This window comes from Orbicella franksi, chromosome 1 (assembly GCF_964199315.1).
Source record: "Orbicella franksi chromosome 1, jaOrbFran1.1, whole genome shotgun sequence".
NCBI lineage: Eukaryota > Metazoa > Cnidaria > Anthozoa > Scleractinia > Merulinidae > Orbicella > Orbicella franksi.
The window spans coordinates 42,662,342-42,677,285 of NC_138145.1; the positions used below are offsets into that span (position 1 = coordinate 42,662,342).

Sequence of the window (14,944 nt, forward strand, 5' to 3'; positions counted from 1 at the left end):
CTCGGCCGGCTTCAAAGTTTGGCTCCTCTTCGCATGTAATAACTTCCCTCTCGTCTTTGTTCCGACTTAAATCAAGTTCTTCTCCTGTATCATCATCAAATTCCTGCTCTAGAGGATTAACTGAGGCTGGGATAACGTCCGCTACTAATTTGGTTTCTTCACTTGGGGAGGCAGGAGCTTTTTCTCCACCAGTTTTTTTTTTTTTTTTTTTTTTTTGCTTCATGACGATGTAAGTCCTGCTCCTTTTTCGACTGGAGTTTCAGCCGCCTCCAGCATCCTTAAAGCTGACTGAGCTCACGTTTGATACCGTTAGGAGTTTGGGAGTTAAATTTAGTTAAAATGACCTCCCATGCCTTTGCCTTTTTTACAAACGCTTTACTGTCATAGTCTTTGCTTTCTACTTCTGGAACGTCTCTACCCAATTCGGCCAATAAAAGTTTTTCTTGTTCGCTGAAATTTGTTGCGGGGCTTGTTTTAGACGCCATGTTTAAGAGCCATAACCACTGTCTGGAAATTTGCATACGAAATAACTCCGCAGACAATGCATTTCCTCGTAAGACATGGTTTAGTCATTGTTTCGAGAAAACACGGTTCTGTCGCGTTTCAATAATGAATTTTAAAAATTGTTTAGCCGTTGTTTATCGAGACAACGTCTAAACCGTGGCTCAACCCTAAACAATGATTAACTTAGACTTCATTTAGATAAGCGGCCCATAGATTCCACCTTGCTGTGCGTCTGTTCAGTAATAGATCACAGGAGACGTCAAAATGTCGTAAGAACATCAGACACACTCCGCTATCGCCTCGTGTGCCACATTTTGTTCTTACCACATTTTGAGACGCACGTGTAATGATATTGCGCCGACATAATGTTTGATATTATGTTTGACCCTTAGCGTTGTTGGTATATGATCGAAACATCTCCGGACTTTGATCGGAAGTCTTCAGTAGTCTTCGATTGTCTTCGAAAATTTTAGGAGACGTTCGAAAACGTTTGAGTGGCCTTCGCACAAATTTTGGAGAATCTTCGGAAAAATTCGGAAAGTGGTCGGAAATCTTTGAAAACCGTCAAAAACGTCGTTAGATTATACAATAAAGAAAATAGGACATGGTTGTTTGTAGATATGGAATTTCTCTTCTCGTGGTGAACTTTATATCACGCTCGTTCGCTGCGCTCAATTGTGGGATATCGAGTTGAACAGTCGTTACATTCAAGATGTACCAATCAATTTCAAATGGCATAAAGAAAAGTTGTCTGATTTCCATCCATTTATCCCTCAAAATCTTTCAAACAAATCATTCCTTAATTGGGGTGTTTGCTTTTAAAGGAGCTCATAGCAAAACTTTAAAGACCACCCCTACTTACAAATCATACCAAAAAGTTGTTTGATAAGAATTTGCGTTTCACATCGCAGTTAAACGTGTGCATCTAATATCTCTTTTAGATTTTTGCGTAACTGAGTAGATGTTGGTATACATTCATCAAAAATATCGTCAATACTGGGTCTTGCTCTCCATGGAGCACATGGAAACACATTTTATTGAGACTATAGAAAGAAAACAGCATTAGAGATCGAGCAAGGTCTTGGCGAAGGTTCCTCGTTAGTACACCCGTCACTGTAACCCCACCCCCTTCCCAGGGAAACGTGGGGCATGGGTGGAGCTTTGTGGGGGCTTTGACTCTTTCCCTTGCCCGAGGGGGTGGGGGATTAACTCATTTTAGTCCTTTGCCTTCCTTGAGTGATGGGGGATTGGTACATTTTTGCAGAATCAAATGATGATTCGATAACGTCCTTTGTCCCTGTGGACGGCCAAATAATCATGAAAACATGATAGGATGTGACAGCGTGAATTGCAGCGTGAAGTGGTACCATTTTTCATGTGCAGGGATTCGTTTCCTGTACTGAAAATTAGGTTATTGACACTTTTGAAGTCTGTCCCCTGTATATGTGTGGCGTTATCCTCATTTGGTAGGGGCTTTACCAGAAGATATGTCCCCTGTACGTGGGGATTATCCTCGTTTGGTTTTACTTTGGGGCTAATGCCCCATGTTTCCCCGGGTTGCGGGGCAGGGGGTGGGGTTAACAGTGACAGGTGCATAACTAGTTTCGTAATGTTGCTTGCGTGAGGTTGTTAGGAAGACGTGACCGATGCCAGTTTAGCATCATTGACAGGGTGTGTTAGAAATGTAAAGCAAACCATCGCAAGATGGTCGCCCATTCCGAGATTCTTTTATCAAAGTGTGCACAGTTTCGCGACGAATGTCAATTTATCGATGTTCGTTTAAAAGTGCGTGAAGACATCTTTCCAGCTCATCGCATTGTACTCGTTGCGAATAGCGATTATTTCCACGCCATGTTTACTGCTGAAATGAAGGATCGAGTCGAACCAGGAAGTCATCGAACTGAAGGATGAAAGTATTTCCTCCGCTGCCGTAAAGATTGTAATGGACTCCATCTACACTGGAGAGCTTAACGTCAACGAGGAAAACGTGTTTGAAGTTCTTGCCGCAGCAGATCATCTTCAAGTCACAACTGTTGTTCAACAGTGTTGGGATTTCTTAAAGAGGAAATTTATCCAGCTCCGACTTGACCTTCACAGCTACTGTCTGCTTTCCACAGTGGCCGATAGACACGGTCTCAGAGATCTGCAAGAGGCAGCAGAGAAGAAGATGGCTTCGATGTTCAAGGATATCTGTGAAAACGAAGAATTCCTGACCCATATTGGTGGAGACCAATTATTCAGCCTCCTTAGTCGAGATGACCTCAGTTCGCCTTCGGAGACGTTCGTCTTCAAATTAGTGATGCAGTGGATTAAACACAAGAAGGAAGAGAGGATGGTAGTTGCAGGCAAAGTTATCGGAGCTGTTCGTCTGGGGCTGGTGGATATCAGGATTGTAATTGAAGAACTGAACACAAACAAAATACAAAGAGATCCAGAGATTCATATGCTGGTGTATGAAACGTCAATCTTTAAGCACATGCCATCAGAGAATTCTAAATTTGCTGTAGAGAAAGCAAAACCTCGATCTATGTGTCCGGTAAGAGAAAGCACACTCACTACGAGACATGACAGTTATATGAACCGTTGCAGTGGGGTGGGGAGGAAGACGGGGATAGAGGGTTGAAAGAAACCGGCATGACTTATTGGAAGGGTAAATTGTTTTCTATATTTGGTTTCTCCCGCAGATAATTATTAAGAGTCGAGCAAGGTAATCAATATCATTTTTAAACGTGGCAGTATGGTCACGCAAACGCGACCACCTTTACGTGTGTTAGCTTTGTTTTGCCGAGGGCCCTTACGTGTTAGAGGACTCCAAATGCACTCATGGCTATGTGTCCACAGAGTCTCTAAAGTTTCCAAATCTCAGACTACGCAATACACTGACAGCATGTGCAAAGTTCACCAACATAGCCAAGTCTTATCCTGATAAATATTCAATGCGGGACAAATTCACGTATATTCATAATATACTTAGTACACCTTATCTTTCAATCTGGTTTCAGGTTCTTGTTGCTATTCTCCCTTCGACGCAGATGCAGTACTTTGATGTTGAAACCAAAACATGGAAACCTTTGCCATCTATGGCACGCTTAAATGCATATGAACAAAACGTTTCCTGTCACTGTGCAGAATATGTTGGTAATTATTTGTATGTAGCTGCACATAAGCAATCTGGTGACAATGTTATTTATCGTTATGATATTGTTTATAATTCCTGGGAGGCACTTCCACCTTTTCTGGATTCCGACCATCAGATCAACTGCCTATGTTCTATTGATGATTACATTTATGCAATCAGTGAATCCAAACCACTTCAGAGATATAGTTTGGCTAAAAACAATTGGCAAAGTGGAGCTAATTTGAGTGTCTTTGAGAAAAGCGATCGTAAAGATGCGTTATCTACCACAGAAGCAGTGGTTTTAAAATCTAAACTGCTTACAATTTACGGATATAAACGAAATGAGGGTGATTCAAAATCACCTAATTGGGTAGATAAAGCAGCCATTGTGCATTGTTTTGACCCAACTAAGAATGTATGGAAACAGAAAGAGTCAACCTGTCGCCCCCACTTTGGGTCCAGTCTCTTAGTAGTAAATAACAGACTGTGCGTGGTGGGAGGGAGAATTTCTTGTTTAGATAATTTTCACTTGTGTGGTATACCCGCGCCTGTTGAAGTGTACAATGAGGAAAACAACACTTGGTCTGTTGTGGAACAAAACGATATTCCCCCAAACAAGCTTGGTGCAGTGGAAGTAGAAGGAAAGGTGTTTTTTTTAATAAACAAATTTGCAGTTGATAGCGGTATAAGAATTCCACCAGGAGGGCGGTATCCTGTTCCTTTGGGTGAGTGGCAAGATTTAGGAAAAGTTGACAAAAGTGCTGCTCTGTGTATCTTCCAGTAAAGAGGGAGAGTTTGAAATCAGATTGACATTGACTTTCTTTACTTTATAGTTATAACATCAAATTATAGATTAGAACATTTAACAGTTTTCTTAGTAATAGACCTGGAAAGGCGTCAATATATGAATCAGTAAATGAACGAAAAAGGTCGCAAAAAAGGAAAAAGAGGCTAAGATGGGTAGAAAGTTAGAGTCAGGATGGACTGAGAGGACTGAAAAATGTCGCGATTTGAGAATTGGAACCTAATTGAGAACTGATGCACCAGAAATACAAGCAATATGTTTACAATGACATACATGGATATCCAGAGTGTTTGCCGTTATTTTTGACATAATATTGACGATGTTTCTCCCTTGCTTGGCCCTCTATCTATCTCTTGATATGAAGTTTTAGAAGTGTAAGTTTAACTCTTTTGTAATAATTCTATTTTCAAGCCGTTTGATATTGAATGGTTTCAATAAATGTATACATATTTGAGCTGGTTAATGAAAAGGTTGACAAACTTGCAAACGCTTCGTTTTTGTTTTAGTTGGTTCCCAGGGGCTCTTGGGAAACAAGTAAATGTCATCATTTATTTTTTTAAGGGAATGTTTTTTTAGGTTATTGTAAGGAACCAAGGAATGAGTCTACTATTAAGTTTTGTATTAACAAGAACTTTGGGGAAAAAGTTTTGGTAAGAATAGAATTTACAAATAGGGAACAAGAAAGAAACTAAACATGCATCTTCGCCTCGGAGAACCTCACGACTTTGTATTAGTAATCTCAATACCAATAAAAAGTACTCAGTAGCAACGTACAGTTGCTGTGATGCCTCACTGGCTGTACTAACTCAATAAAGGTAAAGGTAAATAAATGCTTTGATCACTTACGTTTTTTTGGCTCCTTTATTAGAAAGCCAAAGAATGAATGATTTCGAATTAGTAACCTCCTCCTGTTACTTCAGGAAAAAACGTGTAGAATAATTTTGACACTACTGAGGACGTTGTGTCCTAGTCTGACATGGTACACAAATGAAACTGACGTTGTTTTTAACCGTTATTTCGAGAAATTCAAAGGAATAAAACAACCCAGAGATATTCTTAAATTCTATTCAGTTTATCAAAAAGATCGTCATTTTGCGTGTTGCCTCGATGGAGCAAGTAAGAATATGTTTGGAGGAAAACAACACCAGAGATCGCGCAGGTCCCGAGACTGCGGCACCTGATCAGCCAAACGTTTCGTGACCTTGCTCGCGTGACGATTTTATCGTGGGTGAAGGCAGACGTGCGATCATATGACGATCTATCAAATTAGCATTTTAATGCATTCAGGGCGCGTTAGAAATGTAAAGCAAAGCATCGCAAGATGGTCGCCCATTCTGAGATTCTTTTATCCAAGTGTGCTCAGTTTCGAAACGAAGGTCAATTCATCGACGTTCGTTTAAAAGTGCGTGAAGACATCTTTCCAGCTCATCGCATTGTACTCGCGGCAAATAGCGATTATTTCCTCGCTATGTTTACCCATGGATTGAAGGATTCGAACCAGGAAGTGATCGAACTGAAAGATGAAAGCATTTCACCTGATTCTTTAAAGATTGTAATGGACTCCATCTACACTGGAGATCTTCGCGTCAACGAGGAAAACGTGTTTAGAGTTCTTGCCGCAGCTGATCATCTTCAAGTGAGAAGTGTTGTAAAACTGTGCTGTGATTTCATGCTGATTGAGTTTGTTCAGCTTCGGTTCGATGTGGAAGCTTACTGCCGCGTTTGGAAAATTGCCTGTGGACACGGTCTGAAAGATCTGCGAGAGGCAGCGGAGAAGAAGATGGTCCTGATGTATCAGGAAATTTGTGAAAGCAAAGAATTCCTGTCTCATTTTGGCGCAGACGAACTATTTAGCCTTCTCAGTCGAGATGACCTCAGTGCACCTTCGGAAACGTTCGTCTTCAAATCAGTGATGCAGTGGATTAAGCACAAGAAGGAAGAGAGGATGGCAGTTGCCGCCAAAGTTATCGGAGCTGTTCGTCTGGGGCTGGTGGATATCAAGGTTGTGATTCAAGAACTGAATACAGAGGAGATGCAACAAGACCCAGAGATTCGGATGCTTCTGCACGAATCACTGTTGCATAGTAACATGCCTTCACACAACTCCAAGTTTGCTGTCGAGAAAACTAAAGCACGATCGATGAGCTCGGTGAGTAAATGTACCTTATTTTACCACATCTGTGATACAGTTTGGGGATGGGGAGGAACCCCTACTAAAACTCAATTGGTGGGAAATGGGGGATACTTCTTCTATTTAGTTTGCCAATCTTTTTCTCACTAGCCATTCTACCGCTGCAATGAACTTATTTACTAGTGAAATAATGAAAGATGCGAATGCAGCCATAACACTACTGGAAAAATGACCTGAAAAAATTTCAGGCTCTGAACGGGATTCGAACCCACGACCTTTGCGTTACCGGTGCAATGCTCTATCAACTGAGCTATCAAAGCCACATGACAGCGAACCCACGACGGCTTTGAACCGCTCTCATGTGGCTTGGAACGCAAAGGTCGTGGGTTCGAATCCCGTTCAGAGCCTGAAATTTTTCAGGTCATTTTTCCAGTAGTGTTATGGTTGCATTCGCATCTTTCATTATTTCATTTAATTGCTACTGTTGGACATCTATTACCATGTTATTTACTAGTCTTTTATGGGGTAAAAGCCATTTTTATTTGTAATTTTAACTCTTTCCCCTCTCCCCTTCTTCCGCGCGTTGTCCTCTGTATATCCATCACTAGTCAGGTTATCTGGTGTAGGGGTTGGTGATTTCATTTGGAAGGAAGAACCTGTTTTCTTTACTAGTCATCATTGTTCATGCTTGAATGCTTGGTGTAAACTTAAAATTTTTGTTTTAATATATTATTGTCGGTATGTTAGCAAGGATCGTGGAAATATCAGTTCCCTTTAACAAGCACTTGCACATACTGATATGATGTGAAGAGTCCCAAACTCATATTAATCATACAATTGAAATCAGTTATCAGTAGCATGCTTATCTGTAGTTATTTCATTTAGGTTCTGGTGGCCATTGAACAATGTATGACAACGTCTAATGAGCCCATTCAGGATACTGATGAAGGTCCAGAAGTGGAGTACAAGACTGTAGTTAAATATTTTGACGCTGAGGCCAAAATGTGGAAATCTTTGCCATCTGTAGCACAATTAGGAAATGAAACCCAGTCATGCTTTTGTGCAGAATACTATGGTAATTATTTGTATGTAGCTGGAAAAACCCAGTCTGGCCAATTTGTTATTTACCGTTATGACGTAGCTAATAACTCATGGGATACACTGCCACCATGTCTGGAGTCTAATAATAAGATCAACTGCCTATGCTCTGTTGATGATTACATTTATGCAATCAGTGAATCAAATCCACCTCAGAGATATAGTTTGGCTAACAACAAGTGGCAAAAGGGAGCTAAATTGCCCAGGGCAAGTGATAGTTGGTACAGGCTCAGTAATGTAGCGGCCGTGGTGTTAAAATCTAAAATACACGTAATTCAAGGATATGAGAAACAAGAATGGACTGATAGAATAGAAAGTTGGGTAGCTAAACCGGCTGTAATGCATTGTTTTGACCCAGAAAGGAATGAATGGGAACAAAACTCGTCAACCTGCCGTCCTCACTTTGGATCCAGTCTTTTCATAGTCAACAACAGGCTGTGTCTAGCTGGGGGAAAAGATTCTCGTTCCGATTTTCCTTTTCAAAACACCGCCCCTGTTGAAGTTTACAAAGAGGAAAACAACATTTGGTCTGTTCTGGAGCAAAAGCATATTCCCCGGAACAATCTTGGTGCGGTTGAAATAGAAGGGAAGGTTTATTTCATCATCAACAAATTTCCAATTGACAGTGGCATTAGAATCCCACCAGGGGAGATGTATCACATTCATTTAGATGAATGGGAAAATTTGGCTCAAGTAAGTGACAATGCAGTCTTGTGTTATCTTCCTGTGAAGAGGGAAAACTTGAAAGCAGAGCACGATGAAAGTCAAGCTGACTAACAATAGAAGTTTCGGCATGAGATGGCTTCATCATGTTTAATAAACATGTGATAGCTTTTTTACAATATTTTTCAGTTAGGGTAATCCAAAAGTAAGGTAATAATAAGAAGTACATGTATTGGTAAATCTGTCTTGTAGAAGGGTTTTGAAAATTACAGCAGTTTTTAATCATGACATCTTTGTAGTTCCTACTTTGAAAAACCAGGTCGATAACTTTTAAATTTAATTAATTATAATATAGATAGGACACTGCGCGAGCTCTGATTGATCGAAAAACCATGTTTTAACAGAGTATAAAACATAGAGAAAGTGTGTATTATTGTTTTTCGCTACATTATCTCTAAATCATAAGGCAAATGAAGAAATCTAAGCCGTGTATTACACTGTGATAAAACACTCTGGACATTTGAGAACATTCGAGAAATGTAGAAAACACTCGCCTGCGGCCAGTGTTTTCTACATTTCTTTCGTGTTCTCAAATGCCCGTCGTGTTTTATTACAGTGTAATACACGGCTTAGGCTTCTTTATTAGTCAAACATAACTATTTTAGATGAAACATTAAGGTGCTTGTTTTTTTCTAGTCTGCTGTATTGTACAGGCATCTGATTTAGAGTTATATATATGCGTTGTTAGAGCTAGAGCTATGTAGCCAGGCATTGACAGTAGTCAAAGAGAACTATTTCTTTTAAGTCTACTACCCGTTAGTATTGTATTTCACAATGTATTTTAAATGTCACAAAGTTTCAGTAGTAGTAAATATTATGTGACGCCAAAACAAGAAGAGTATTGCCCGGTAGATTGAGGCCCTCAAAGGCGTTTTAGGAAATAGGGAAACCTCATCATTTATTCAAAGGGAAATCTCTACTATTAAAGGAGACTTTCGGAAAAGAGTTTCAGTAAGTATATAATTTACTTATGAGAAACAATATATTGAGAGACTTTTTTTAGTGATAAAGGGAACATGTGTATTTCCCTCAGAGAATCTCATGACTGTGTATTAATATTTTCATGAGCAATAAATGTATCTTTTTATCATGTATGTTGTTTTTTTTAATGTAAGCTTCATTATTGAGCATAAGAATGAATGATTTCGGATTAGTAGAGTAGTTTTCAGCTGAGTTTCGAAAGTAATCCGGCAATTACTTTGGTTTTAGTTTTGGTTTTACGACGGTTTGAGATTGGCTGAGTAGTCTAATTGGTAAGTAATTGGTTTGGTTTTGGTTTTACGACACTCAATTGAAAACTGCTCTAACCCCTCTCTTATTACTTCAAGGAATTGTAAAATCATTTAGAAGCTACTTCAGAGATTTTGTGTTAATCTGGGCGGTTTGTAAATGAACTGACATACTTACTATTATTTGAGAAATCCAAAGCAATAAATAACCCAGTGATTTTCTCGAATTCTATTTTTTTTTTAAACAAACAAATCGTCGCATATCGGGTCTTGCCTCGAAGGAATAGGTGAGAAGACATGTTATGAAGGCTCTAGGAAGAATGCAAAACTTTTCCTGCCACTGTGCAGAATATGTTGGTAATTTTTTGTATGTAGCTGCACACAATTTCTATCGTTATGATATTGCTATTAATTATTGTTTTATAAGCCGAGTTGGCGTTGGCCGCATGCTAAGTTAATTTAATATTTACATTAAAGACGATAGCAGGAAGAAAGTAGCCTTTTATAAAGTCTTAGATTATCCCATGAAGCTTGAATTTTTAGAAATAGTATTTTCTTTTAATCATATAGTCGCTTTGTAGAGTAAACTTTAAATTAAGGGCGTTTAATTACTGTTCTGTTTAATTATCAAGGGCTGTATAGCTGTGCTTAAGTCTAGTAATCCAATCTAGCATTTGTTAGGTAGTGCCACAGATACTAATAAACTGCAGTAATTTGGTGAATAGAATTGTAGTCTTAAAAATCTAGAGCTTTCTTTCATCTTTTGTGGATTTTCAGAGAATATTAGTTTGTGAACAGAGATGACAAATAACCCAAGGGCAGCCGAGCATTAGGAAGTTAGACTAGGTGATTTCGGCGTCATGAAAATTGCCCGTACTAGTAGCTGAGCGTGGATATGTGAATTTGACAGACAGTTTACAATATATAAGTATAGCTTTGTTCTTACATTGGGAATAGTGTTTCCACTTAACTACAGCTGATTATTCTTGTAACAGCAAATGTATAGAATAAATTAAATAAAATGAAGAAAACTGCAGTCACCATTTCTTTTACAAGTCCTTTTTGTCTCACTTATTGTGTACACGGCAGTACATTTTCGAAAATGGTCCGAAAGATGAATTGACTTACATTCTTTTCAAAATAACCTTTAATTCACAAGCCACAGCGACAAAAACAAGAGACCAGCATTAGCACCAGACATTTTCCCTTTAAACGCGGGGTGTCACTAAAAATACGATTTATGTGATAAGTCAACGTAATCTCACATTTTGATTGCCTCTTACTTATGATCAATTGGAGGAAAGACGTATAGATAACGTTATCAAATAACATTTGCAGTTTTGTTTCTTCATTACATAAAACAGATAGCTTCCATCTTGCCGTGCGTCTGTTCAGTAATAGATCACAGAAGACGTCAAAATGTGGTCAGAGCATCAGAAACACTACGCTATCGCCTCGTGTGCCACATTTTGTTCTCACCACAATTTGACGTCAGTAAACAGACGCACGCGTGATGATATTGCGACGACATAATGTTTGATATTATGTTTGACACTTAACGTTGTTGGTGTATGGTCGAAAGATTTCCGGACTTTGATCGGAAGTCTTCGGCAGTCTTCCATTATCTTCGGAAATTTTAGGAACGTTGTGGCCTTCGGAAAAAATTTTGGAGAATCTTCGGAAAATTTCGGAAAGTGGTCGGAAATATTTGAAAACCGTCAAAAACGTCGTTAGATTATACAATAAACAAAATAGGACATGGTTGCTTGTAGATATGGAATTTCTCTTCTCGCGGTCAACTTTATATCACACCCTCGTTCGCTGGCTCGTGAGATATCGAATTGAACACTCGTTACATTAAAGTGGTATAAATCAATTACAAATAGCATAAAGAAAAATTGTCTGATTTTCATCTATTTATCCCTCAAAATCTTCCAAACTAATAATTCCTTAATCGAGGTGTTTGTTTTTAAAGGAGCTCATAGCAAATTTTGGAGACCATCCCTACTTACAAATCGTACCAAAAAGTTGTTTGATAAGAATTTGCGCTTCACATCGCAGTTAAACGTGTGCATCTAATATCCCTTTTAGATTTTTGCGTAACTGAGTAGATGTTGGTATACATTCAAAAATATCGTCAATACTGGGTCTTGCTCTCCATGGAACACATGGAAACACATTTTATTGAGACTATAGAAAGAAAACAGCATTAGAGATCGAGCAAGGTCTTGGCGAAGGTTCCTCGCTAGTACACCTGTCACTGTAACTCCAGCCCCCTCCCCCTCCCAGAGAAACGTGGGGCATGGGTGGAGCTTTGTGGGGGCTTTGACTCTTTACCTTGCTACAGGAGGTGGGGGACTCATTTTAGTCCTTTGCCTTCCTTGAGGGATGGGGGATTGGTACATTTTTCCAGAATCAGATAATGATTCGATAACGTTCTTTGTCCCTGTGGACGGCCAAATAATCACGAAAACATGATAGGATGTGCACGCGTGAATTGCAGCGTAAAGTGGTACAATTTTTCATGTGCAGGGATTCGTTTCCTTTACTGAAAATTAGGGTATTGACACTTTTGAACTCTGTCCCCTTTACATGTGCGACGTTATCCTAATGTGGTAGGGGCTTGACCAGAAAATGTATGTATGTGCGGATTATCCTCGTTTGGTTTTACTTTGGGGCTAATGCCCCATGTTTCCCCGGTTTGGGGGGCAGCGGGTGGGGGTTAACAGTGACAGGTGCATAAATAGTTTCGTGACGTGGCTTTCGTGAGGCTGCTAGGAAGACGTGACCTCTGCCAGATTAGCATCATTGACAGGGTGTGTTAGAAGTGTAAAGCAAACCGTCGCAAGATGGTCGCCCATTCCGAGATTCTTTTATCAAAGTGTGCACAGTTTCGAGACGAAGGTCAATTCATCGATGTTCGTTTAAAAGTACGTGAAGACATCTTTCCAGCTCATCGCATTGTGCTCGCTGCGAATAGGGATTATTTCCACGCCATGTTTACTGCTGAAATGAAGGATCGAGTCGAACCAGGAAGTCATCGAACTGAAGGATGAAAGTATTTCCTCCGCTGCCGTAAAGATTGTAATGGACTCCATCTACACTGGAGATCTTTGCGTCAACGAGGAAAACGTGTTTGAAGTTCTTGCCGCAGCAGATCATCTTCAAGTCACAACTGTTGTTCGACAGTGCTGTGATTTCTTGAAGAGGGAATTTATCCAGCTCCGACTTGATCTTCACAACTACTGTCTGCTTTCCACAGTTGCCGACAGACACGGTCTGAGAGATCTGCAAGAGGCAGCGGAGAAGAAGATGGCTTCGATGTTCAAGGACATCTGTGAAAGCGAAGAATTCTTGACCCATATTGGTGGAGACCAATTATTCAGCCTCCTTAGTCGAGATGACCTCAGTTCGCCTTCGGAGACGTTCGTCTTCAAATCAGTGATGCAGTGGATTAAACACAAGAAGGAAGAGAGGATGGCAGTTGCAGGCAAAGTTATCGGAGCTGTTCGTCTGGGGCTGGTGGATATCAGGGTTGTAATTGAAGAACTGAACACAGACGTAATGCAAAGAGATCCAGAAATTCATATGTTGGTGTATGAAACGCCAATCTTTAAGCACATGCCTTCAGAGAATTCTAAATTTGCTGTAGAGAAAGCAAAACCTCGATCTATGTGTCCGGTAAGAGAAAGCACACTCACTACGAGACATGACAGTTATATGAACCATTGCAGTGGGGTGGGGAGGAAGACGGGGATAGAGGGTTGAAAGAAACCGGCATGACTTATTGGAAGGGTAAACTGTTTTGTATAATTAGTTTCTCCAGCAGATAATTATTAAGAGTCGAGCAAGGTAATCAATATCATATTTTAACGTGGCAGTAGTATGGTCACGCAAACTCGACCACCTTCACGTGTGTTAGCTTTGTTTTGCCGAGGGCCCATACGTGTTAGAGGATTCCAAATACATTCATGGCTATGTGCCCACAGGAGTCCCTAAAAGTTTCCAAATCTCAGACTACGCAATACATTGACAGCATGTTCAAAGTTCACCAGCATACCCAAGTCTTATCCTGATAAATATTCAATGCAGAACAAATTCACGTATATTCACAATATACTTAGTACACCTTATCTTTCAATCTGGTTTCAGGTTCTTGTTGCCATTCTCCCTTCGACGCAGATACAGTACTTTGATATTGAAACCAAAACATGGAAACCTTTGCCATCTATGGCGCGCTTAAATGCATATGAACAAAACGTTGTAAGGTGTAATTGCTTACGCTTACATCAAAGGCCTAACTGAACCTCCCTCAAGACTTCTAAGAAACAATGGAATACAAATTACAAGCAGACTCCTTAAGACATTACAACAAGAGTTTGTACCTCCGAAATCAAGACCACCCGCGGAACTACAAACAAATGTCGTTTACAAGATCCCATGCGCCGATTGTCCGTGGAGCTATATCGGCGAGACTGGTAGATGTTTACAAACAAGGAAGAAAGAACATATTAGAAACACAAAAACCTTTAAAAAAGGTTCGAACATTGCTTCACATGCCTGGTGAAACGACCATTCCATCGACTTTGACAATGCACGCGTGATTGACAAGGGAAATTTCCGTGTTAGAAAAACTCTGGAATCCTGGCACATAGCAATTACGAACTATACTGGCAATAATGCGAAACAATTACCAAGACAATATTCAATTTTATTTTGAACCTCACATTAGCATTTTTACACGCACACAAGCATTTCTATTGTTTTTTATTATAATTTTGTTTTTTCACACTTTCCTCAGTATATATTTTAACGTTCGCGCTTTTTGTCTAGTTCTATTACTCGTTAAAGACTACAGACTGGTAGTCGAAAGCTCGTTTTAAACAAAAATTTTTAACCAGAGATCGTTTTTCTATTTTTCGAAATGTCTTATCCTGGTTACTCATCTATTTTTGAAATATTTAAGCTGGTTAATAAAAACGTTGACAAACTTGCTAATGTTTCGGTTTTGTTTTAGTTGGTTCCCAGGGGCGTTTGGGAAACAAGTAAATAACATCATTTATTTTTTTAAGGGAATGGTTTTTTAGGTTAATTATTGTGAGGAACTAAGGGATGAGTCTACTTTTAAGTTTTGTATTAACGGGAACTTTGGAAAAATAGTTTTGGTAAGAGTAGAATTTACAAATAGGGAGCAAGAAAGAAACTAAACATGATGTATCTTCCCCTCAGAGAACCTCACGACTGTGTATTAATAATATTCGTGTAAATAAATAGTACTCAGTAGCAATGAACAGTTGCTGTGATGCCTCACTGGCTGTACTAACTAAGGTAAAGGT

At 39.5% G+C, this 14,944-nt stretch overlaps 1 protein-coding gene and 2 pseudogenes across 3 annotated transcripts; all 3 read left to right on the plus strand.

Moving 5' to 3' along the window:
- The first annotated feature begins 2,198 nt into the window (after positions 1–2,198).
- On the plus strand, positions 2,199–5,263 carry LOC145484695 (kelch-like protein 26; annotated as a pseudogene). The gene is made up of 2 exons (XR_014049060.1): positions 2,199–3,040; positions 3,507–5,263. The product of XR_014049060.1 is annotated as a kelch-like protein 26 (transcript).
- A 161-nt stretch (positions 5,264–5,424) lies between these two features.
- On the plus strand, positions 5,425–8,600 carry LOC145481452 (kelch-like protein 26). Its single transcript, XM_081459949.1, has 2 exons — positions 5,425–6,576; positions 7,444–8,600. The coding sequence occupies exons 1-2, from the start codon at positions 5,749–5,751 to the stop codon at positions 8,431–8,433; spliced, it is 1,818 nt and encodes a 605-aa protein (XP_081316075.1). The 5' UTR covers positions 5,425–5,748; the 3' UTR covers positions 8,434–8,600.
- Positions 8,601–12,457: 3,857 nt separating this feature from the next.
- Positions 12,458–14,424, plus strand: LOC145462982 (kelch-like protein 12; annotated as a pseudogene). Its single transcript, XR_014041276.1, has 2 exons — positions 12,458–13,289; positions 13,761–14,424. The product of XR_014041276.1 is annotated as a kelch-like protein 12 (transcript).
- The last annotated feature ends 520 nt before the right edge of the window (positions 14,425–14,944 follow it).

What these genes read in the sequence shown, in the direction of transcription:
- LOC145481452 (XM_081459949.1), top strand. Translation starts at nt 5,749, where the DNA reads ATGGTCGCCCATTCTGAGATTCTTTTATCCAAGTGTGCTCAGTTTCGA. An exon ending in AAGCACGATCGATGAGCTCG is followed by an intron (nt 6,577 to 7,443) that starts GTGAGTAAATGT and finishes TATTTCATTTAG; the next exon opens with GTTCTGGTGGCCATTGAACA.